This window comes from Argiope bruennichi, chromosome 9, assembly GCF_947563725.1.
Source record: "Argiope bruennichi chromosome 9, qqArgBrue1.1, whole genome shotgun sequence".
NCBI lineage: Eukaryota > Metazoa > Arthropoda > Arachnida > Araneae > Araneidae > Argiope > Argiope bruennichi.
This window is the reverse complement of record NC_079159.1, coordinates 110320682-110347527: the sequence shown is the minus strand read 5'-3', so window position 1 is coordinate 110347527 and position 26846 is coordinate 110320682. Positions and strand designations below refer to the sequence as shown.

Sequence of the window (26846 nt, the reverse complement as noted above, 5' to 3'; positions counted from 1 at the left end):
CATAGAGTTACGCTACATATACTGTAATGATGTTGTTGGGCATTTTATCCTAAAAGAATTGCTTTTGGGAACATTTTCTGTACATTATGTTCCGATCAAAGTTGTGTCATGAAACCCATTACAATAAAGAGTATTCTTGCAAGCATTCAGACTAAAATCCCTAGCTCAGAGAAACTATGTTGATTAAGTGACTACAAACATGTGTCCTCTCTCTTATTTTATCCATACAAATTCAGAAACTTCTCAAAATTTGTCTTTAACCAACATATTGATGATTTGGCTTGGCGCGCTAGTTCCCTTTTAGTATATAATGTTGTTTGATATCCTGCATGAATTCGAGATCAGAATTCCCCTAGGAATTCCAGAATTTGACATTTTGAAAAACATTTCGAGCTTCCGAGGATATGCAAACAGTTACATTCTCTTAGGCATTAAATTTAAACAATAACGCAAAATGTACAGCTTTAAAAGTTATCGGCGATTTTCCTTCGGATGATCAAATATATATATATATATATATTAAAACTAAGAGGATTAAATTGTTCTGTGTGTTAGAAACAGAATGGTTATCATTTTTTTTTTTTAATTTTAAGATCATTGTTGTAAAATAATGTTCTAATTTTAAGGCTTTTTCACGAGACATAAGACCACATTTTACTTGAAAAATATTTAGTTTCACAAAGAAAATGGCAAAATATTATTGGGATAACATTTCATTGATCCTTATCTGTTTCTAATTTCTAAGATACAATTGTCAAATGCTCTTAAGTAATTACCGCTGAGAGTATGAGAGGCGCTAAGGTTTCTTTTTCTGTGTCGTTTTGACATAAATTCTTTACATGTTTCGAAAATCAAAATTATCGCTAATTTATTAACTTTATTAATTATTATAAAGTTCTATCTTGAATTTGCGTAGAGGGTATTTAGAAAATGATGTTATAAATTCAAATTATATAAGTTAAGAAGGATGGTACAAAAGCCTGTACTTTTCCTTCCAATCTTCCATACACATAAGCAAAAAACATCTGATCTTGATGCATCTTGAAACAATTAGGTCACTACTTCCGCTTTCAAAATCAGAATGTAGTTTCATTCATGTTTTGAATGAAGATGATTACCTGTGAACTACATCCTTTTGTTTTATTTATAGCCGTTCCGTCTATATATAAATGACCATAATATAAATATACGGTCTTTTATAACCGCATTCACTAACCGTAGGTAAACATAAGATGATGATTATTCACTGCCCAGTGGTCAAATCGGTATTCTTCAGACCAAACCGGTTGTCAAATTTCCTTTTTTTTTTTTTTTTTTTTGTCCATTTTTTTGAACATTCGGAAACAGATGATCACATTCTGATCATCTGTTTTTTTGGACTCAGTTGCTGACTTGTGATGATTTCGAGATGGGGAAGTTAGTATTGTTTAGACTGATAAATAATCCAATATCATTGTTTTCTTGTATTTTAACTGAAATTAGTTTTTTCTGTTCATAACAAGAGAAGTATTAAAATTCTACTTTGAAGAAAATTAAAACTATGTTTGCAATGTTTGGATTTTATCTATGGTAATCTATTAAATACTCTTGCTTTGAAGAGAAATTCAGAATTTTATTATCTGTATATTGTCAATTAAAGTATGTAAAGGTTTCTTCATGTATAAGCCGACCACCTCGCCACACTGAACGAAACTACATTATATAGCTCAAGCGCGACAATGGTTTTAAGAATGTTGATGGTGACGGCAACATCTTCTGAACTGAACTGAATAGTACTCGCTCTTTTGTAAATAAACAAAGCGATTGGAATCATGCGATTAAATAATTGTCAACTGATAAATTTAATTTTCATCCGTTAAACTTCCTATTCTTTTATTTGCTGCTGATTTTAAAATTTATATTGATATCCTATTAATTATAAATAAAATTTACAATGTTTTTTTTGCGTCGTAATTGTGGAAATGTAATTAATCGTCTGATACGATCCCATGAAATTGGAGAACTCTTTTCAGAACAACGATATTGTAACGTATTAACCCTTAATTATAGCACTCTTACTTCTGCCGAAGAAATAGCATCTAATTCCAAATCAGATTTTTCAAATGAGGACAGTGAAGATACATTTGGATCGTTGCAAAAACGCCTTGAGCGTTCGAAAAAGAATGTCAGATCAAAACCTAGTACAGATAAAAAGGACGTTAGAATCATCAAAATAAAAACTAAGCCAAAATTTGATAAATGTAATGATCCTGATGTATTCGGTAATTTGTCAAATAAACATCCTGTTTGGTATCCAGATATAAATGAAGAACCTATCTTAGACAATGATCAAAGTGATAATAGTACATTTGTACGAAATATCAGCAAGCAATATAGAGATCCTCATGTGTACTTAGATAAAATGAAAGGATTAGTAATGGAGAAAAAGGTATGGTTGGAGGAATTAGTTTTTTTTATTAAATTAAATAATATAAATGTTTTTTTTTGTCTATATTATTTTAGAAAGATAATTAAATTATATTTTTGTCATTGTGTGCAACATTTTCATGAAAAGAGATATTAGGTGTTAATTTTAATACATGATGGCACTTTATTAATACATATTTGTATTAGTACATCAATATAAAGCATTTGTATTTATGTAATACTTTAAATTATCTATTTTTTTCTACCAGTACTCATTTTGTGTAGGAAAACTGAGCAATTTGATGTAAATGTTACATATATATTTCATTTACAAGCTTTATATTTCACATTAACTTTCTTTTATTTACTACTATATTTGCTGCTGGAATGGAAATCTTTGTTATAAAATAATGTATTGTAAGCACGTATATATTATGTGTACAAAAATATTATTTGTTTACATGTTTCATTCATATCAATATTTTATATTCTCATATAGGCTGAGAAATTATTCATCAGAAATATAAACTTCAATATTTTGAGAAATCCCCAGGTTTTGAAATTTTCCTAAATTCAGAAAAAAAAGGGGGGGAAAAAAATTGGAGTTATATCTGTTTATGAAAATGCTGAAATTTTAATAAAATTTCTGCTTTCCTTTATTTGATAAATGAAATTTGGTACATAATTAAAGACTTTTTTTTGTCAAATTTTAGATAAAAATTCATCGATAGGAAGTCTATCTAATCATCTGTTAGTATTTAAGCATGCTTTCACCAAATAAAAGAAATTGGATGCATAAATTGTTTACATGGCTTTAACATTTGATATGAATATCTATATAAAATTCTTGAGTAAAATCCCTCTGAAGACTGATTTTCCATCAGCCTTGTCTTTTCATTAAATAAGTTTTAGTCAGAAGTTATATATACATATCAAATTTTAGATAAAATCTTTGTATGGATAGTCTCTCTATTTGTAATTTAGGACTATAAATACGATAATTTTAAAAAAATGCAGTGATTTAGGTGCATGGAATTTGGAAAGTGATCTTGACACTAAAATATGTGTTAGATATTTGGACCAATCAGTTAAAAGAAAATGGTAAAAAAATGCACACTCAATTCTCTTCACCACACCACAAAATTAAGCACAAAATCGGGAAGAGATAAGAGATCCATCAAGATAACAATCATATATATTTGTGGTGATTTAATTTTCTGAACAAATATATATATATATATATATATATATATACCATGGTAAGATATATCTTGATCCTATTTTAAAAATCAATTATGTAGCTTTCATGTGTATGTTTTTATAAGGTTTAAACTTTAGAAGCTTTATTATTTGTTCTGTTTGTAAACTTATGCTGTTATTCCTATTTATTTTTGGTGAATTAATTTCAATCAGCATCCTGATAAACATTTCATATTCAAAGTTAAAAAGTAATGAAAAGAACATATTGCTAAAGTTAAAATTCTGTTGGATCAATTTATATTACCATATGATACACAAGTAATTGTATTGATTTTGCAATCAAATATCTTTCTTGCATAATGAAAAATTATATAGCATTTTATTTCATTACTAAAGAATTTAATTCATATAATAGTGATTATATTTTTGAAAAAGTGTATTTTGGAGATTTAATGACTCATGTCAGCAATAATATTTGCAATAATGCCTTAAAGTTGAATATCATTTTAATGATAATTTAGTCAGGAATATAATGCAATAAATTATATTCAATTATTGTTTTATTTTTTTTAATTATATCAAAATAACCGGTGAAAACAGCACATCTTGCTTAAGCTATTACGACATAACTTTTCTTCATTTGAATGCAGTCAAGTGAGCCTGACTGTTTAGATAGATAAGACAAAATACTAAAAAGATGGTATCTTGTTATTTGAAGAATTCAACTTTTGATTCCATGTTTTGGAGAGAGTTGTTTTTCTATTTTCACCCCTTTCTAATTGCTTTTAAGCTAGTTACTTTTTTTATATTATTCTTTTTTGTGAGTTTTCAAAACATAGAAAAGAAAAGAAATCGCACAATGATTTGACTTGTCATCCAAAACATAATGTAAAGCTTGCATGAACCATGTGTTAATTATAATGAAATTTGATAAAAATCTAACTAAAAGCATTTCTAAATTTAAAAAAACTCAGTCATTACAAAATAATAATAAAAAAAAAACTGAGACATTACAAAACCCAAATTGGCATGAAAAGGTGCACAACACCAAATGATAGTAAAATAATTAAAAGACCATCTAAACTTGGTAGAAGAAAATCATATGGGAGCATATAAAGTGAAATGGTGCAATGCAATCCGAAATTGAATGCAAGGATCAACTGCTGCAGATTATTGAAATTTACCCCTTGTCTAAATGTGGGAATTCTATAAAATTAGTTCTTTTTCAATCCAAAACAATGATTGAAAAGATTAAACTGCAAAACCTCTTATTAAATGGACAATAAAACAATGGGACTGTGATTTGGAGCTATGGAATAAAATGCATGTGAAGAAGATTTCCATACTTATTCCATTATACCTACTTTTAAACTCCAAATTAGTGTTCAGATTTTTGGATGTATAACAGCAAAATTTGTGTGATTAATGGGATTACAAATATCCAAAAGTACATAAATGAAATACTCATTCCAAAATTCTGTATCTGATCTTTTTACAATTTATTTTTCTAGAGTATTCAGCTGTTGTTAGTGTATGTAAAAACTGGTTTCAAAGAAATCTTATTTCACTATCGGTATATCCTAGAAAAAGTCCAAATTTTACCCCAAATGAAAATCTGTGAAGTAAACTAAAGAAACTTGTTACATAGAAGCAATTCAAAAGTAAAACCCAGTTAATTGGAGGAATAAACCAGCCATGAAATTGCATGATGAATTGATAAATTTTATGAAACTAAAAAGCTTTGGTGAATTCAATGAAATGGTGTTGGAAGGCATAATTGATGCTGAAGGTTCCCCAATTAAATTTAACTCCATAAGTGAGAATTTTTGTATAATTCATTATTTCTATGTTTTTTTTTGTTGTTGTTGTTGTTGTTTTTTTTCTTCTTTCTTATAACTACAGCTCCAATGTAAATGTGCCTTGTAAAAATTATTTTATTGAATTTATTAAATTTTTCTTAGTTAAGTTACTTTTAAAATGACTTTCAACTTTATGGTATTTCTCTTAATAAAATTATCATGTGCCAACAAATTTCAAAAATACACTTTCCCAAATTTTTTCTCAATTTTATCTACTACTGTAGACTTCACCAAATTCAAAAAAAAAAAATATGTTGCAAATTTCATGATTAAGATAATAAAATACTAAACATTTGAAAAAGTACTTGAAAAATCAGTTGAAATTATTGTTGTTAATTATAGATTTATATTAAAAGATTTTTAATATATAGTGAATTACCATCAATTCCATTGCATTACATTGAAAAGGGTGAAAAAATTCATAATATAATGAATAAGTGATGTGTGTTATTCAGAATACTATTTAAGAGTTTGAGATGCTTTTTGAGTGGTTAAATAAAGCACAAAGGCGAGGCAATGGTACATAATCGATTTAGCTATGAAATGAAATGCAAATATTATATTAATATGATGCTGAATGTTTACAGATTAATACAAGATTATCTGAAGACGTTCAAAGTAATCTTTATCATATGACTCTAATGTCATATGAATTGAATTCATAAATCCAGATGTAGCAGTAGTATATTCCAATATTAGAAGACCATAAATTTGAGACACAGTTCAGCTAAAGATCAGCTGTGTAGTTGTTGTTGGTACAAATAAAATTTGATATTGGGATTTTATATGGCTTTAGAAAATGACATGATATATGTAACCAGTAAATGATAAGTTAAATGCATTGTATTTCATTATCTAGTATGTGTCTCATTAAATTATTACTTAATGCATGAAATAAAATTTTGCCTATAAAATGTATGAAATTTAAATGCAAGAAGAAAAAAATATCCCTTGAGGTGTTATTAAAGCAAAAAATAACTACTTTTTTTTTTTCTCTTTTTGTAATAGATTATTTCTTACATTTTAAAAAATCTATTTTGTTTCTGAATTAACATATTTTTTCTTTAATTTTTATTATTCTGCCATTTGTTCTGTTTAGAGTTCATTTTACCTCCTATTTTTGGTGTGAATTTATTTTCTCCTCTTTTCATAAATATTTACTGTTTGTTGGAAATATCTGTATTTCAATAGATATGGTTTTATCAAATTACAGCCAAACTGACATCTATGCATCAAATCATTAAATATTTAAAATTGAAAATCAAAATTTCATAGTTTTTAAATAATTATTCGTATTCTCATCAACAACAGAAGTTTTTTAAAGAGCTTTCTATTCATTAAATTTTTTTTCAAGATATTTCTAAACCATGTTTTTCAATTGTTTCAAATTTCCTAGTCTTGTAGTCTTTAATTATGGGAATGCATAAGAAATATTTTTTATTATTGTGGTATCATTAAAGAGCATAAAAAAATAAAAGCTTTCTATCTGTTATAATTGCATTTTAGCAGTTAATTATAATTATTCAAATTTTTGAACTTGCTATAGTTTGAATATTAAGCTTATTTTTCTGCTTTATATAATTTTATTCAGCTGAAAGAAGCATTGGAATTATTCATTGATATGAAAAGGAACTATGTTGCTCCTCTTCATGCCCATTATACATTTATGATTGGAGCTTGTGGAAAATTTGGTTATACAGATATGGCCTTTAAGCTATTACGACAGGTAATTTGTTATTAATCATTAAGATTTTCTTGTACTGTTTTATTTATTAAGTTGTTCTTTTCTATTTTGCCAGTTCAAAAAATGACACAAAATACAAACTATGTGAAGTATGGAGTTTGAACTAATATTCATTATCATATGCAAATATTGATACTTATTAGTGCTTCAATTACCAAAATATATAATAAGTGTAGCAATTTTACATCTTGAAGTTGGTGCAATATATTTTTCTAGTTTCTACTGTACTATTTTTTATGTATGATTGGCATGAATTATTTTTAGCTTATATTAAAGCAAAATAAAAAAAATTTTGAAATTGAAAATTGAATTATTTCAGTAAAGGATTTGAATTTAGGTCAAATAGATTTTATGCATCATATTCTTTTTCTAGAAATTCTTGACAGAATACATTAGCCACTAAGTATATATTAATAATAATATTTACTAATAAATTTTTTTTTCCATTTATAAATTTAAAAGAGATTATCATTATATTGATTATTTTGTAAATGCTCAAATATGTTAATACAGTTCTTGAAGCAAAAAAAAAAAAAAAATAGTCTCAAAGCATCAATTTTAAAAGGTTATAATTCTTTTCCTAAGGACTTCATGATATTTTTTTCTTTTGTTTATTCATTTAGATGACTGATCGAGGTTTCCAACCAACTTGTGCTACATTAACTGGACTTTTCAACTCTTGTGCTGAAACTCCATTCCCAGATTATGGGATAAGTAAAGCTAAATTACTGAGAGAGAAAATCAAAACTAAAAACTGGAAACTAAATCAAATTACTTACAATTCAATGATCAAAGCTTTTGGAAAATGTGGTGATATTCAGACGGCTTTTCAGGTATTTGGCAGTTTTGTTTAACTATTTGTCAGAAATTCATATACAATATCTTTTAATTTTATTTATATCATAATTAATTTCCTTTTTTTTAAGTCTTAAATTAGCCAATATTACTTTTATTAAAAATTTTGCTCTGATTTCCTGATCTTAATCCCACTTTTTTTAATTCAGTTATTTCTAATATGCACTCTAAAAAGTTGATAACAACAGCAGTTATCATGCTCTAAGCAGAGAATAAAAATTGCAAATGCCTGCAGCATGTCTTTTAAAAGATACCCATGATTCTTTTCCCTGAATTGACTTGTGTCATCAAAGAAATCCCTGTAGGAACATCTTAATAAAAACATTAAGGAAAAAGCTTCACATACTTTTACTCTTGTGTTTTGGTTGAACAGACATGTTCCTGTAAATTCTCCACGTGCAAACCATGGAAAAATAAGTTGAAGTTAATTCCAAATTTATATTTTTTTAGGCCACACTATTACAATATTTTTAAAGATATATTTTCAATATTTACTTGTAAACACATTTCTTTTTGTAAAATTTTAACAAAAGTATCAATAGTGAGTACCCAAAACTCACTATTTAAAAAGTCCTCATCTTCTAATAATTAGACATCTTGCTTACCTAATCTCAGAATTTCAGATATTTCTAAAATTAAAATAATAATAATAATTCCTTGTAGATTTAAATTGTAGCAGTTATTTTCTTCCCTTAAATTTATAATAGCCTCCTATAGTATGTTTCTAAGAAATCATAATCCTTTCCACCCCTCCACAAATATTTGAGTTTTTTGCTCAAATGATTTCCAAGGAGCAGCATACTAAGTGGAAGCAGCAGTTTATATTTAAGACAATAGTTCCCAAACTGTTTGCCACAATCCCCTGGAAACTTTGTCTTCTTCACTGGACTATCATAAAGTATTAATAATTTTATAAAAATTAAAGCTATGATAATTTTAATTTCAATTTCTATTTCTTATTTGTATGAATACAGATTATTAACATTTACGACTATAAAGTATCATTTGAAAATTAATGCAAAAATAATAGAGTAGCTCTACTAAAGTGAATTGTAAAGTTGCAGCTTTAGAAAAGGAAAATTGATTCTGATATTCCATTGATTCTTATATTTACTAAAGTCTATTCAATACATTTTTATAAAATCTGTAATATTTTTTCTTCTTTTTTTTTTTCCCCCATGATTTATACAAAGATTATTGATTATTCAGGGTGGATAAAAATTTCTTTAATAGGCCTTATATAAAGACCTTAAAAGTGTTTATTTTTCTTTTTAAGAAAGAAAAAACAATAAAATAAAATTTCACCACATTACAGAACCATACGAGATTTATGTGATTTTATAATTGCATTTTTTTTGCAATGTCTGATTTATCATCTCTGAAAAAGTGGATTTCAATAAATCCGAAGTTTGTTTTATCTCAGTTTAGGGAAATACTGATAATAAGGAGAAAATATATATCTTTCATTTAATTAATAGATTTTTCTTACCTTTTATTTGTTTAGATAGGCAGATTTATTATTATTTTTTTTAATGTTAAGGATGAAAAATGTTTTAAGGATAATTTTATGTATTCGTGCAAAATCATGTTCTACAATTGATAAAGATGCAAGAATTGAGAAATTATTGAAAGCTTTGCATTCTAGAAATCTGATAAAATTAGATATTTTTGAGTAAAACTGTCAGTAGCTTGTTTTAAAATGTTGGAATACGTAATAAATAGATATCAATAATGTATATAGATAATATATAGATATAAATAAATAGATATAGTATTATGTGTCAGCAAGAAATATTGTTTGGGCAGGAAAAACTAATAAGTTTTAAAAAATGAAATATTTTTTGTTCTGTGTTACTCTTGCTCTTGTATCAGAAATATGATTTTTTTTAGTAAAAGAAATTCATATAATTAATTACAAAGTTAAATGCATTTGTTCAGCAAACCAGAAACCTATCATTTTTCTAAATAGTTATTCATAATTCATAAATTCATTCCTTTCATAATTCTAAATAGTTATTAGTATGAAAATCAAACAAATTGAAAGAAAAAAATTCTAAAAAGAAAACAGAATTTTATATATATACTTAATGAAATTGGCAAGGTTTTTTATTTATTATTATTATTATTCAAGATTTATTACTTATGGTTATAAATTTTTCACTCTCAAGGAAATAAAATATTAACGAATACTGATATAATAATTTTTCTTGATAATATTCACTATGTAATGAAGTTATTTTAAATATGAAGTAAAAGTGCTTTAATAAAATTTTTCAAACAAACCTGTATAAAAAGCACTTTAAATAATTTAGTTTCAATGTTGGCAATTATTGCTAGTATTTTATATTAGGTATTTACTTAATTAATACCTACCTTAGTGCATTTCATAATACATTGCTTTATAATCAAAAATTCTAGCTTAATGTTGGGTCTTATTTTTGTTTAAATGTTAAATACTAAAATGAAATACTTGATTTTTAAGATAAAATATGACTACACACCCTGCTGTTTTGAAAAAATAAATAAAAATAAAGTATTTGTGGTAATTTTACATAGAGCATGGCTGAAAAATGTGGATTTAATATATGTTTCACTAGTTGAAAAAGTTTAGAAGCAACTATCCTAAGGATATTATTATATTTCACTTTATTTAAATCTGTTTAAGAGTGTATAAAATATATCATATGCATACAAACATTGAAGAGTTTTAATTTTATGTTGAAAGATTAAATTGGCATTTCACTTTATTACATTATAGTGTGTCAACACATTCATTTCATAGCTGATTAAAAATGGTCTTCAAACTGTAACTTTTCATGTAGTTTTTCTTCTGGGAAGGTAGAATTTTAAATCTTTTCCTAACCATTTTTGATCATAAGGAATTTATGTGTCAAATTTTGCTTGAATCTTTAAAAAAGTATTGAAGTAGTGAAAAGTATTCAGACAAATAAAAACATAAAATTTCAATTTTATGTGTTAATAAAGTAATATCTCACTTTTATAGCAATCAATATTTTAATTTGAAGTTTGATTCAATTAATTAATGCATTTAATATGTTTTAGATTGTTGATGAAATGGCTGAAGCAAAAATAAAAATTGATTCATCCACTTATTGCTTTTTGCTCATGAGCTGTATTGCTGACAAAGAAGCAGGATTCACCCATGCTGTGGAGGTATTTTGACATTAATTTTCCTTCTAGAATTATTAATGATTTAAATGCACTTTAGACTCATAAATATAATTTTCAAATTCTTCTATTTAATAAAATTATAATTATTAATAATTTTATTCAAAGATATTTAATTTTGTTCCATTATGGATCTAATGTTTTATCTAAACTTTTTCCATTTTCCTTTATTGTAATCACAGACAAAGGGTAATCGATAAAGTCCTTTTAAATCCTTTAAATTTGAAATAGCATCCTATCATCCAAGTTATAAAAAATAATTCAGAAAATAAAGGATATCAGCCAAAAAAAAAAAAAAAAATCCAATTAGAAAAATGTACATTACACCATAATAAAAAAATGTATGCTATATTATAATGAAAACAATATTCTCTGATATTATCGTACAGTTTTTCCCAGTTAAGCAACAGTGAAATGAAATTTAAGCAATAAAGAAAATAAATAGAAATAATTTTAAAGAAACTAAAAAACACATTCGGAAAACAGTCTTGAGAATAAATTTCTCAGTTTTAGAATAAACTCTTTTTCAAGTCACAGAAAGTTTCATAACTTTAATCACAAATATATATAATTTTAATCACAAACATATGAGCTAGGTTTGCAGATAACTCCATAAAATTTTTCCTGTATATCCTTTTTTTTTTTTCCTGTATGAAATACATTTTTCTATTTAGATTTTCGATCTCCTTTATTTTTTGCAACTTTCTTATTTCACTTTAATTTGTCTCAATAAATTCAGCATGATATATATAAATATATATATAAAGAATTTTTATTGAATACTTTTTGCAACTGGTTGCAATTTTGTTATTTATTTTCTTATAAAGTAATGTAGGATTTAGTCTTCCCAAAACTTTCATGATAACTTTGCAAACTTACATAAAATTTGATTTTAAAAGAAATATGTTTACAGTGTTATTTTATTTATTTATTGCATTGTAAATGATATATTGCTGATTAAATTGTTAATTAGAAATTGCAATTTTGAAATTTATTTTTAAATTATAACATTCTGTATACCTGAATGAGGGTTTCATTATAACTGTTAATTTATTAACAGAATTATGAATTCATATAATTGTTGTAATTTAATTATTAACTTGTGTAAAAATTGTTTTTTAAGACTTTTGCTTTTAAAGCTAGAATTAGTTTTATATATATATATATATATATATATATCAGGTATTAATGTCTTTAAACCTAGAATATCCAACTGTATAAAGAAATGATATAAACTCTGATTATTTAATTTTGTTCATTTATGATTTTTTCTTATATTTAAGGTATGGCGTAAAATGAAGAAAAGAAAATGTCAGCCTAATCTGTATACATATAATTTATTGTTAAGAGCTGTTCGAGATTGTGATGCTGGCCCCAAAGACATTTCATGCCTTCTTCTTCAACACTGGAGCAATTATACCAATAGACCATATGGATTTAAAGTTAAAGAAACTTTGCCTAAAAAAGAAATTTTACTATTATCAAATACTGAAGCAGAGAAAACTGAATATAGTATGGAAATTGATAATGAGCTTAAGAAAGAATATGAAAATGAAGATTCCTCTAGTCAGTTGTCTGAGACTGCAAATACTTTGCCTGAGAAGAGACCTGATATGTTTGTTATGAACAAAATCGGAAATGAAGTACCAAGTGTTTTGCATTCAAGACCTGTTAGCTGTACAGAAATTATTGATTTAGGTGTTATTAAAACTGCTAGTGATAGGTATGACTGTTTTGAAATATATTTTTTGAAATAAAATATCTATAGTTAGGATAGTGGGCAGTAACAACAAAAAGTAATGAATTGTGAGGATAAAGGTGAGAAATATAATGATTGATTGGAAATTACATGTGAAATTTGCATAAAATTTGTTTTTTATATAGCTATATTACTTAGTAATGCATCAGAGGAAGAAAGCTGTTTGGCATTTGTATACATGTGTCTGCTAAAAACTTATACAGTGTCATGATAAGGCAATAGTTTTGTGCACTTTAAAAAAAAAAAAAAATTAGAGAGAAGGAAGGGAAGGGAGTGTTTCATTCCTAATAAAATCTTCTTATAGAAGTCCCACTTTATACTTTTATAGACTAAAGAGATACACCTTATTCCTTACTTATTATATATTTTTTTGTAAATAAAAGCCTTAGCATTACTTAAAATGTTTGTGTTATATACAGATAAATAATAATTTATTAAGCCTCAATTTATTACAAATAGTTTAATGTTATCTCTTATGCATAAAAAATGTATTGGATTCATTATGCTGTGCTTAAAAAGGATGTAGAGACATCAGCTAGCTCAAATTTAATATATTTTGGAGATTTCAAATTTTTATTTCATTTTGCAACTGTGTTGTAAGGAGGCAGAGTTTTTATAGTAGTGGCCAATGAAAATATGATATTACTTTTACTTACTTTTTTTTTATGAATATAACATAAATTTAAATGGGCATATAATTTAGTTGGAAAAACCAAAATTTTGCATTAAATGCACATAGTTTACTATTGTATCATACTTTAAGTGCCCTGTTTATAAAATAATGTGAATTCTCAAATGATATGGTTTCATTGGCTACTACTGTTTTTGCAAGGAGTAGTGGGCAATCACCTCAAAAGCAACTAAATTTTCATAGCTTATAAAAAGAAAGCATTCTAGACTATGAATAGTGTTGACATCACAAAAATTCATTGAAACAGGAATGGGCTGCCTGCTTAATTTATTGAGATTTAAATTAAAACAAAATGTGAATTGCATTTATGATGTACATCTTTGTTTTGTACTTATATAATTATATTGGAAACTAAAATATCTTTGAGTAATATGTAAATTAAGAAAAGATGGTGAAGTTATATTGGTTTGAATGAATCTGTGTATTATTCTGAAAACAAATGACAAGATAGAATATTTGTATTGTAAATACCCTATGATATGTCGAAGATGTTTTATTTTGCTCCTTAAATATCCAGTTGTGGTAGTAACATAGAATGATTTTGAAATTATTTTTTTAATGTTTAAATGTTACTGAAAAAGCGATTTGCCTGAGTAGTCAAGTTAATATTTTTTTTTTTTTTTTTTTTTGTAACTTGATATAGTATTATCATTTGGTTGTTGTATACTTTCAGGTTAGCTCTTATTGGTGGTGCAGAAAATATTTTAATTGATATGAAAAAATCAAAAGTCAAACCTAGCATTAAAACATTCACATTACTGCTGGAGTCTTTGCCCCCTACTAATGAAGCTGAAGAGCAATTAATGGCCTTGCTTGATGTGTATGGTGTCAAACCTGATGTGGGTTTTTTCAATATGCTGATCAAAAAAAGAAATTATAGATTTGATTATGCTGCTGCTCATGTAAGCTTTGATTTTATGCATTCAGTATAATAATGTTATTTTTATATTTAGTCATTTTTAAAGATATTCTGTTTTGCTTTAATCTAATGAAACTGTTTTGAAGCATATAAAAAAGGAATTTAAGCTAATTTTTTAAAATATTCATCATAAAAATTAAATTTTATATCATTTAATTGACAATTTTTTTATGTAGAATAACTGCTACATCATCTATTGAATTATTTTTTTAAATCTAATTTGATAAAAAAAAACTTCATAAATTCTTGAAGTATAACAACAAGGTGTCTCTCAGGTTCCTGCAAAGGTTAGTTCTAAATGATTTTTTATCTCAATATTAAAATAAATAGAATAACTGCTTAATGGACAAATAAGTACAGCTCTTTCTTTTCTAAGAACCATAATAATAAAAGCAGTGATAGCCTGGCTGGTAGGGCATTGTATTCGCACTCCTTGGGTTATGAGTTCAAACCCCGTCGGCCGAAGACTCCCCGTGTATGTGGTGGCTGGTACACGTATAAATCTGTCGTGGCCACAAAGTCCTTCATGTCTAGACAATACCATTGGGAGTACTGATTCAGAGGTGATCGTTCTATGATTCAGTCTAAATTACGATATGTGGATGAGTGAATAAAATGCATGAATGAAGTCCGCCCCATAAAAAGGGTTGTGAGGCATGAGTAGCTAAGACATACTCTTGGCCTACTGAAACAAGAGATGCTCTCTCGGCTTAAAATCGCTGACTTCGTCAGCAGGCTTGTTTATGACAAGTGTCATAAGAAACAACAAGAACATAATAATAATGACATAAAAATGTTTTAAATTTTTTTACTGAACTTTCACTGGAAGTGTTTGATATATTTCTACTTTAAACTATTTTTTAAAAGTTTAAATGAAAAATTTGAATAGTTACGTGTGTAAAAATTGATATATTATAAAAATATATGACCTAAAAATATATGAATATGAAATATATTCCTTTGATCTTGTCTGAAACAGAATAAGTTTTCTATCCCTAGCACTTATGTTCTTGGGGTATATTGAAATAATAACATAAAATATACATTGCTTTTGTTGTTATAACTTCAAAAGCTTTTACACATTTTAAGTAAATTTTTGTTAATAATTCATATTTTATTTAATTTTTTCAAATAATTAAGATGTATTGATCAGATGCTAGGCTAGATATTAGATGAAAACTGGTTTGTACATGCTTATTTAGATTTGAATCTCAATTTCTTAATATTATCTTTATGTAAATGGTTAGGAGGGGGGTGCTGAGGAATCCAGTTTTGAAAAAAAATGGCATGCACTGTTTTGGAATTTTTTTTTTTCTTTTGGCACCATTTTATATAGGTATTTTATGTAAACATCTTCGCTTCTTTCAGTGAAATTATTTCCTCAAATGATAGTTTAATTAAAAAAAATTCTATGTATGCATTTATAAAACCTTAAAGAAACCATATCTGAAATAATACCATAGGTGAACAGCACAAAACAGTTTTCAAGAGTCAGTAAGAAATGAGAATCTCCACAATGAATTTTAAAAAAAATCATTGATGTTAAATTATAAAATTTCATTTTTAATTACTATAATTTTATTGCTGTACTGAATGTTTGATTTTTTTTTTCAAACTTAAATGCTTGAAAGTCTTATATATTATTTTTTTGATGATACATTTGATTTTCTTACTGTAGGAAGTTTTGGCATTAATAAATAAATGGAGTCTGTCTCCAGATTTAATAACATTTGGAGTTCTAGCAGTTGGCTGTACTAACCATCAGAAAGCTACTATATTTGTAAATGATATGAGAGTAAGCATATATTTCCTTACATCTGTAATTTAAAAATGAAATATGATAGATATTAAAATGAAGTCAACTAACTTGTAATTTCTCTGCATAAAATAAATTTTTGCACATTTTCAATTTTTCAGTTTCAGATTAAATATTAAATTTGTGAATAGTAGTCATTATCTTTCCCATATAAAGAATGAATATATCATTCAGATGTTTAATTATATGATATGTATGTATTATGATAGATGTGGAACAGCTTTGAGAACTAATTGGCTCGAGGCTGTGCAAGCTGTGGAATATGATTTATTCATATTAAACTAATTTTAAAATAGTGAAAATTTTTCTTTTGAAAATTTCTTTCAAGACTCAATTGATAAAATTCAAGGTATGATTTTTAAACAGCTGAACATTCTACTAAACATCTCTACATTCTATAAACATTCTCATTAGATCTATTAGATCCATACTTCCAATACTGATGAATATGCATATTTATGATTAAAATCTAATTATTGAAGAATTTACTAATAACTTGGTTCAAAATGTCTGGCTGATTATTCTAAATTTACAGTTTTTAAACAAGCAAAATTACTAAAAATTATGTAGTAATACTCAAAACATAACTTACCCCTGCCAATGACTTACTTAATAAAGGATTGGACCAATATTTATAATTATTTTTAAAAGCAAAATATTACTAAGCAAATTTAAACCAAAAAAAAAAAATCTTAATCTGAAAAAAATTTAAATAAACAAATTTTTCAAAAGTTAGGTCTATCATAACCTTTTCTGTGTTTCTCCTTATTTATTAACTATTTTATTTACATTTGCAGAAAGAAATGCCAGTTGTTATAATGAAAATATCCTTAATTTAAGAACCATGGGAAAAAGAGACTAATAATCATAATAAAACCAAATATTAGTTGTATGCATTTTACAGCATAAGATAACAAATGGTTCAGAAATATCCAAAAATAAATAATGGGGTAAGGTAGATAAACAGTAACCTATTCATTAATTGCAGTTTAATAACAGAGTTACTATCTCGATAGATTTTAACAAACAAATTTAAGTAGTTGTATTTTAATGGATATAAAGTAGAAGAAAAAGATAATTTTTTAAAGAATAGTAATTTCTACCAAATATTTCTGCTTTTATGTTTTTTATTTTTGCATCAATTATTTCCTCAGTTCTGAAAATCATTTCCTCTTCTCTGCACCATTATGATTTGATATTCCTATGCCCACTGTTTTTAACTATCCCTTCTCCCCCCCCTCCCCCGCCCCATTTCAATGCTCTTAATAGTCACACGTAATTCAAACTATTGTATATATAATATTGTTGCTATATTCACCCCCCCCCCTCCCATTTTAAAAATGGTCGTATTTGGGAAATTTTTTCTTCTTAAATGATGGGGCCGCTCCCCCCCCCCAGTTACAAAATAGACAGCATAAATTTATTTTTCTGTTTATTAAAACTATATGAGCAAAAGATTCATCTGATTTCAAAGATTGAATTGTATGTAAAATAATGTGAATAATCCATTTAAGTTAGTTCTTCAATTTTAAATTTATTTGATTGAAGTAAATGGTCTTCTTGAAACACTAAGAAATCCTACTTCAGAGAATAATCAAGATAAGATTTTGGTCCAAATTATCCTCAAGAATTATCTTCAGCTGTGGCTCGTCCATTGGGGTTCCAGAACTGCAGTATACCCTGCATTATTTCAAATTATTTATTAGTTTATTTTGTAACATTTATCAACTTTTATTTTGTAATAATCCATGATTTTTACTGGCTGCATATTAAACTATTTATTAGCTGCCTTCTGTTTTCTGAATAGAGCCTTGTCTATGAATAGGATAATTCAGAAACTCTAAAAGTTAGATGGATGCAATAATAATATAATCTATGAAACAAAATTGTACATTTCTAATAAGTTTAAAAGATAGCCTGTCTATATATTCATGAACATGTATACGAGTACAATAACCCAAAAATGCTGCAAACTAAACATATGAAATTTGGCATACAGTTTTATTACTGTAATTCTGTATCTATATGAAATTTTGAATTAAACTCATAAAAAGGATTAACTGTCTAACATGCAGTCTATTCATTCATTTGTAAATGTGATAACTCATAATAGAAACCAGCAGCTAGATGAGTTATTTTTATTATCTTTATTCTTGAATTATAAATATTTATCTAATTTTTTTATCATATTCCCCAACTTGACAGACTATCCATGTATATGTGAACAGAGTAATTCACACTTATAAGTATGGTAAATGGATCTAGAAGTATCATCTTGACATCAAAATTGAAAATTTTGAATCAAATAGAAGGATAGGAGAAAGTCTAAAATGAATACTCAATACAAAACTTGCTATATTAAGTAAGTATTCAAGAAAATTGTAGGAAGAAAACTCCTACTGGTTTGAACAGATAATGAATTTCAGTCCTTCAGAAATATTCTCTTCCCTATTAATAGAATTTGAGCTAACGAATCATCACTAACTAATACATCTTCAAGATGAATCTGTAAAATTGTATATTTTATAGATAATGTTTAAAATGCAGTGAATTCTTATATAAGTAACATAACTATGAAGGGAGTATTGTTGTCAATGTTACAAGTCTTAAAATTGTCATCAAAAGAGAATAATAGTACATTTATTTTGTTTTAGAGCATTGAATTTCATGAAGTGGAAAAGTACAATGTGTAATATCATTACCTTGTAAGGATAATGTGTGAAATATTCACAAATATAATATATTCTTGCAATTTCTTGTATCAGGAAATCAAATAATGCAAGGTTCTTAATCCAATTTTCTCATTAAACTAATATGTGTCAAAAAATCTATTTTTTCTTTAAAAAAAAACATAAATGAACAATATTTTTTTGTGAAGCTCATCAAAAAAGTTTTTAAAAAGAAGAAAGTTTTAGAAATCTTCTCTTTTATTAAATTAGAAGATAAGCAAAGTAAATGTTCATATACATGATATATGCATTTTTTTACTGTAATTTTGTCACTTGAATCAAGTAATATTTTTTGTTTAGAAACTAGGCTACACACCTAACATCGCAATTGCTGGTGCCTTATTAAGAAATGCTTGTGAAATCGCAGATTTCCGTTTCATTGAAGATACCTTAAAGTTGCTTGAAGAATCAGAACTTTATCCAGATGAGAAGATTTTGAAAACTGTTGAAGATTGCTTGGATAATGCTAGAAAAAATATTATTGATATGGTAAGTTATAGTATGATATTTAAGTTCTGAATATATGTAAATTTCTATTTGAGTAAGTTTTTCATTTTAATTATTAGTTGATTATTTCAAAAGATTTTACACACTCTATTTTACAATTATAATTTTATTACATTTGATAATATTTATGCATAGGTAATAAATACTTATATATATATATATATATATATATATATATATATATATATATATATATATATATATATATATATATATATATATATATATATATATATATATATATATATATATATATATATATATATATATATATATATATATATTTCATTTCTTAAAAACATAACTGTCCAGATGATTTATCTTCTAACTTATGCAATATTGTTACTTTATTTCCTTATTTCTCATGTATACTATACAGATATTAAACAGAATTTATCTTCCTTAGCTTTAACAATGGGAAAAAGATTATGTGATTAAAGATTTAATGAAAGTATAAAAGTGGATCAAATTTCAGTTCAGTTGTAAAATTTATTGCCGAAAATTCTGTGGAATTTTTTTTTTTTAAGTTGCAAAAATTTAAAAAAAAACGTTTTCAATGGCTAAATTAATATAATTAAAAAGAAATTTTTTTAAATTTTATAATGGTATAAAAATAGTTTTGTAAATTAATATTTTCGGAAGTTACAGAAAAATGCCAAATTTTACTTAATTTTTAATTACTTAAATTTTTCAGAGGTTCACAGTCCGATATTCCATTATATATATGTGTCAAATTTGGTAGCTCTAAATCAAAGAGTTTGTCCTGCAGTGCATCAATAAATGCACACATTCTTCTTTAATATTAGTAGAGATGCTAGAGAAATTTATGATGTACTTGCTACCTTTGGTGACTAATTGGTTTGCTCAGATTAATAATTGCTAAAACTTTCAATTAAATATTTTTTATAACTTATAATACTAATTTCTTTAAGTTATACAAATATTATAAAAGAGTATATATCATTAGTAATCTGAAATAAATGATTTTTTGCATTAAATCTACTGTTTTTTTATATATCAAAATATTGAAAATGGTCCATCCCCCAAAAAAGACCATCAAATAAATGTGCACCTTGGAGTAATTGTTTTGAAGTTTTAATTAATTCAAAGTAAACTAGATTTTGATGTTCTTTTTATGCTACTGATTTAATAGGCAAGCAGATTTTTACTGAATTTTGACAATTTTAAAAAATATTTTTATCTCTAATTTTTAAAAGTAGATTACATTATTGCCCAGAAATTCAAACCGTTTTTCTTGTGCCACCAAGTACTTAAATTCTTGTTTTTCTTCCATTATTGAAAGCTAAAGAAGGGTTTTTAATATCTTTGTTGTTTACAAGACAAATAAAAAAGTAAAGTTATAATATAGCGAAATTTAAAAGTTAGTTGAACTAGATAATTACATTTTTAACTGTATTATGACATTGTGGGATTGTCTCTGTTATAAAGGTTTATATACTCAAAAAACAGAACTCAAGACAATTAAAATAACACAATTTTAATGTCAAATAATTCAGTGGAATCATAGATAAAAAATTCGGTGGATTAAAAGATCAGGTTAGTCAGTGGATAAAAAACAAATCTGAAATCAAACATATCTAATGCTCTCAGTGAATCTGCTAGTCACCCGAGGCGATTAGCTTAGTAATAATCAAGAATGGATGAAAACAAGCAAATGACATTGTACATATTCAAGAAATTAGTAAAACCAATTATTAATTTCATCAATAAGTAATGTTATAGATTATTAATAAGATCTTTGATTTTCCTATTTATGAAAAAAAAAATCTTGTTATCAGTGCAATGTTGCATAAGTTTTACTTGATTTTAAAGAATTTGATTTAAATCATTATATTTTTATATTTTCTTAGTAATATTTTAACAATTTTTTTCCTTTAAGGAGCATGGGAAGAATGTTTCATACATTTATAAGAAAGAAGGGTTCCAGAAAAATTACAAAGAATTCTGTAAACTTTATGAAGATTGGCTGAAAGATAAGAAACTTGAAAGGCCTGAACATGTGTGGGATCAGTTTAGAACAAATCTTTTTGAGAAGCCTATTAGAGCGCCTTCTAATGTACAAGTTTTAGAATAAATAAATTTTATTTTGATTTGCTCTTTTATTTTGTGCATTAATCTTTAGTTAAGGGAAGTTGACATAAAAATTTCAAACATATTTCATTTCAAACCAACTGAATATCATTCTATCCAAATGTTTAATCAATACTAGGGTGTTAAAAAGGGGGAAATGCAATTAAATTGAACATAATGAAATTGACTGATTTCTCAACATTTCTTTCAATGTCATGGAGTAGTCTCTGAAAAATTAGAATATATATATATATATATATATAATTCAGTTCATGTTACATATGACTTCAAAGTTTTGAATTTTTACTTAAAGTCTAAGTAATTTTGTTTTCTGTACTTTTAGGAGAGGGAAGCAAATTTACATATATTTCTTTAAGGGTTTGAATTGGAACTTAAAGCAAAATCACTAATTGTCTAATTTGACAAGGAACAGACAAGGAAGTTCTTCACAATATTGTTTCAAGAAATTTTTGAAAACCTTGAAAATGAAGTTGATAAGTTAGCCATTATTAGATCAAAATTACCTGAGAACTTGCAAAAGAATAGCAGTGCAGTCAATGAACAGTACGGTACTTGCATTAAATAGAAATATAAAAAATGTTAAAAAAGAGGGATTATATCGAGTTTTACATGAAAAGAATGAATAGATTCATCCTCAAGTCCTCATTTTTTCTAAGAACTTAAAACAACCCATTCTTGCATCTTGTTGTTACATAAGACAAAAATTTGATTATGTACAGAGGACAAACTTTTCCTGCACAGTGTTGCATAAAGGACAAGTATCGAAACTCATTTTAAGTACCAAAGGTTAAAAAAACAAAAAAAATTATTGTTAGAATTTGGTGATTATCAAAAAAAATTATCCTCTGTAATATACTAAAGACAAATGATTTCAGTAAAAAATATTGTCAAGAAATGGACAAAATTTATCAAGAATAGTAACATTTATCTCCAGATTTCTCTCAAATCACCCTGTTGAAGTTGAATAAATTAGTTTTGAAATTAAAATTCACCAGACTTTTTGTACCAATAGACCAGATTAACTGATTACAGCTTTTTCATGCTCCTTGGCAGCCTTCTCTGAAAATAGGAGTTCAATAAACAAGAAGCAACCGAAAAACTTACATTGCTTTTAGTTCACCAGAATTTTATTCTTCTGGGAAGAACAAACATGTTTTTTGTTGGATGATTTGTGTACTCATTCCATTTGTTCATATTTGAATTCAATAATTATAACCAAATATACATATGATGCTTTAACTTGCTTCATGAAAACAATTAGTATTTTCATGTCTATCTGATATTAAAGATTTGCACTGTGTGCAGAAGAAATCGCTCAATTGGAATAAATTTGAAAATCAATTAAATATTGGTTTTTATAAAAGAATTTTATCAATTTCGGGTTATTATATTTAAGCAAATTACATTTACTTTTCGAACACTTATTTATAATTAAACTGGTTTTAATATTGCAGTGCCGCCTTTAAACTTGCATTAAAAAAAAAAATTTTTTTTCTTTGCCCATCTGAAAAGTTCATTGTCCGTTTTTACTTCATCGTGATATTTTGCAGTTACAGGGAGGAATTCATTTCGTTTTTCATTTGTCACAGAAATTAAAGCAATTTCATTGAATGGCAAGTGTTACATTTTCGACGAGTCCACTTTTCGATTCGAATGCCTATTTTATCAATTGTAAAAGTAAGTATAGTTAAAATGCACTTATAAAACAATGATTTTTAGATCAAAGAGAGTTCAAAATTCTTGATCTTACATCTTTATATCTACTTTGATCTATGGAAACGAGTCGGCTTCGGGAGGGGGGGGGGGCTCCTGGTTTGAAATCCGATTCCATAAAAGATCTATTGTGTTTCTTAAGCCTGATAAGCATCAAGTTTAATGGCGAAGGCCCATTGTTCACTTACTTTTTTTAAGAGGGACTTGTCTGTTTAGCTGTTAGCCTTCTCATAAGCCGTGATTCAAAATGATGGCATACACCCCAAAATAGCCCTTGTGTTGCCTCGAAGCAGGACGTTAATATGCTATAATCAAAGCGGTCTCTTCAAACAGGAATTTTTATATTTCATCTTTTAAAAATAAGATGAATGCCTGCCTTGATTATTGTATATTAATAGTAAAAATTTGCTTTATTTTCTTGCGGAGGCCTAAATACAATCAGCTGGTTCGGGTGTCCTCAAAACTCTTTCATAAAGATAAATTTGTGTTTTAGACGCGTTTTCACCCAACCATTTGTCACCGAACCACAATTGCAGTCACAAAATCACATATCAAATTTGATATACTTAAGTCATTGCGGTGTTGATTTATCGCGCTTACATGTTTCTGAAAGTATAGACCGACAGACAGTAAACCCATAGTTGGTTTTGGCTCTCACTTTGATAGGTGTCTACGCTGTAGATGTTAAATCAATTCATCTATGAACTGAATTGTATCTCTCTAGCTCCTCTTCGTTTTGTAGTTATCGTGTTAACTTGTATTCGAACAGCCGGACAGACAGACTTCTTCTGAATGGATTTTGCTCAAAGCTTTATAGAAATCTCCATTTTGAACTAATAAATAAAACAGAAATAACCAATAAGAAAATAAAAAAGACCGTATGACAAAATTCAATCGTCTAATTGAAAGAGTTTTTTTAGTTATCTTTGTCGCAGACAGACAGAAATTTTCCTGAAATTTATCTTCCGAACGCAAGGAGATAAAGACGTGGAGATTCGTCAAAATCTCGAGTCCCAATTTTGTGACAATTACAATACTTTATATTTCAAAAAAATATTATAGTATACTAGAAAGTGAAAAGGGAAATAGCTATTGCATAACGGTTGTAACTTAATAAGCCAAATAAAAATAACCCTCCATTGCTGTATGAATCCCATCAGAGGGCTGAAAAAGCCTTGCATTCCTATTGTACCCCTTTGTATGGAATATCGCTGATTTAGGGCACAAAAGCCACCATTTAGGCTGTTTACATACATTCCTAATGATGATGGACGCCACATTAAAATTCTAGAAATATGCATTTAAGAATGCCCTACTTTCAGTCTTGTGGTGATTCTTTGCCTCACTCCGTCCTCTTACCGTTGGAGATGATTATAATTTTCCCAGAGTTTGCAAAGATAAAAAAAGAAATATCTATTATATACATTTCTACAGCATACTCCTCTGATCACTTTCGCTTACGATTATGTAGTGTTTAGAATCGTTAGTTTCTATCTTTCATTCTATGTTTTTCGACAAATATTAAAATCTTAATCAGTGAATATCAGTGAAATCAATTCACATGAATAAAGTAACTGTGTATGTTATCCAACATCAAACTGAACAATTACTTTCCGTACTTTTCACCTTCAAAATATGGAATAAGTATCGAAATAAAGTGACACTGAGCATTCGAAGATTATCATGTGAGAGTGATTCGATTTTATTAAGGCATTTTGGAGACGAATTAGCAAGATTTTGGGTTAAAAAGGGATTCTCATATCATTTTTACTCAAATTATCTTTTCGCTGCTTGTTATCATCCGCCACTGATTTAGAAAAGAATCAAATTTTTGAACAATATCTTTTGTTTAATATCATCTAGTTATCAAGATAAATATTTCCCATTGTGTAAAAATGCACTCAAAGGCATGGATCTTTGATGAAATGTAATGTTTTCATGGCATAAACTGGATTTTATTCGTCGTATTTAATGGAAAATAAGACATAATTAGTGCTATGTTACCGGTAAGTTGTTAACTTTGTAAGTGTAATCGTCTTTTTACTTGAATAAGTATTTTGTAAAGAAAAAAAAAGAACTTGTTTTCATATTCTGAATGATCGATCTTTATCTGCAGGTGTATACTGTTTAATATTTTGTTGAGTAAAACTTACATCGAATTATTCAATATTTACGAATATTCATTTTGGTGGAAAATGTTTTCAGCAAAATTCATGGTTGTTTTTTATTTTATTTTAGAAATAATTAAAGTAGTAACATAGTTAGGAGAAATTTTCGCAGAATTTATTATCTTTTTTTTATTTATATAAATCAAATAAAAATACATGACTTAAAAAAAAATTATGGAATGGATTCAGTTCTGTTATAATTTTGACGAATATTCATTTTGGTATTTATATAAATCAAATAAAAATACATGACTTAAAAAAAATAATTATGGAATGGATTCAGTTCTGCTATAATTTTGACGAATATTCATTTTGGTGGAAAATGTTTTCAGCAAAATTCATGTTTAATTATTTCTAAAATAAAAAAAAAGTAGTAACATAGTTAGGAGAAATTTTCGCAGAATTTATTATCTTTTTTTTATTTATATAAATCAAATAAAAATACATGACTTAAAAAAATTATGGAATGGATTCAGTTCTGCTATAATTTTGACGAATATTCATTTTGGTATTTATATAAATCAAATAAAAATACATGACTTAAAAAAATAATTATGGAATGGATTCAGTTCTGCTATAATTTTGACGAATATTCATTTTGGTGGAAAATGTTTTCAGCAAAATTCATGTTTAATTATTTCTAAAATAAAAAAAAAAGTAGTAACATAGTTAGGAGAAATTTTCGCAGAATTTATTATCTTTTTTTTATTTATATAAATCAAATAAAAATACATGACTTAAAAAAAAATTTATGGAATGGATTCAGTTCTGCTATAATTTTGACTTCCACTAACATGAAATATCTTTTTGCCTTATACTCCTATAAGCACAAAACGGCCAACAACACTGCAACGGTATCTTCACGTATTTAGAATATCGAACAACAAGACATCATGCAATATCTTGTGCTAATAGGAATATATTTAGAATCCGTTTCGATATGTATTATGATGTACTAGTAAAGCATCGAAACTAACATAAAAGAATTATTTTAAACTAGCCGCCTTTGACAGCCAACTCGTGCGCCCAAATTATTGACTTTTTCATGATGGGAAAGGATTATTTTAGAATGCATTTTTAAATTCCAACTTATTATTTGATATGAGTGAAAACCAAAACTTAAAACTTATTTATAAAATTTTAAATAAATAAATAAATTTTTTTGAATATTAATTTTAA

General features: G+C 26.5%; 2 protein-coding genes across 2 annotated transcripts in view; both read left to right on the top strand.

Moving 5' to 3' along the window:
• Positions 1 to 1784: 1784 nt before the first annotated feature.
• On the top strand, positions 1785 to 21790 carry LOC129984538 (pentatricopeptide repeat-containing protein 1, mitochondrial-like). The gene is made up of 9 exons (XM_056094442.1): positions 1785 to 2428; positions 7057 to 7191; positions 7833 to 8042; positions 11128 to 11238; positions 12537 to 12976; positions 14377 to 14605; positions 16301 to 16417; positions 19468 to 19656; positions 21575 to 21790. The coding sequence occupies exons 1-9, from the start codon at positions 1934 to 1936 to the stop codon at positions 21767 to 21769; spliced, it is 2121 nt and encodes a 706-aa protein (XP_055950417.1). The 5' UTR covers positions 1785 to 1933; the 3' UTR covers positions 21770 to 21790.
• Positions 21791 to 25399: 3609 nt separating this feature from the next.
• LOC129983822 (arfGAP with SH3 domain, ANK repeat and PH domain-containing protein-like) overlaps positions 25400 to 26846 on the top strand; it is a 61305-nt gene continuing 59858 nt past the window's right edge. The window contains exon 1 of the mRNA XM_056093470.1: positions 25400 to 25505. The gene's annotated coding sequence lies outside the window, so the exon portion shown is untranslated. The remainder of the gene's footprint in view (positions 25506 to 26846) is intronic.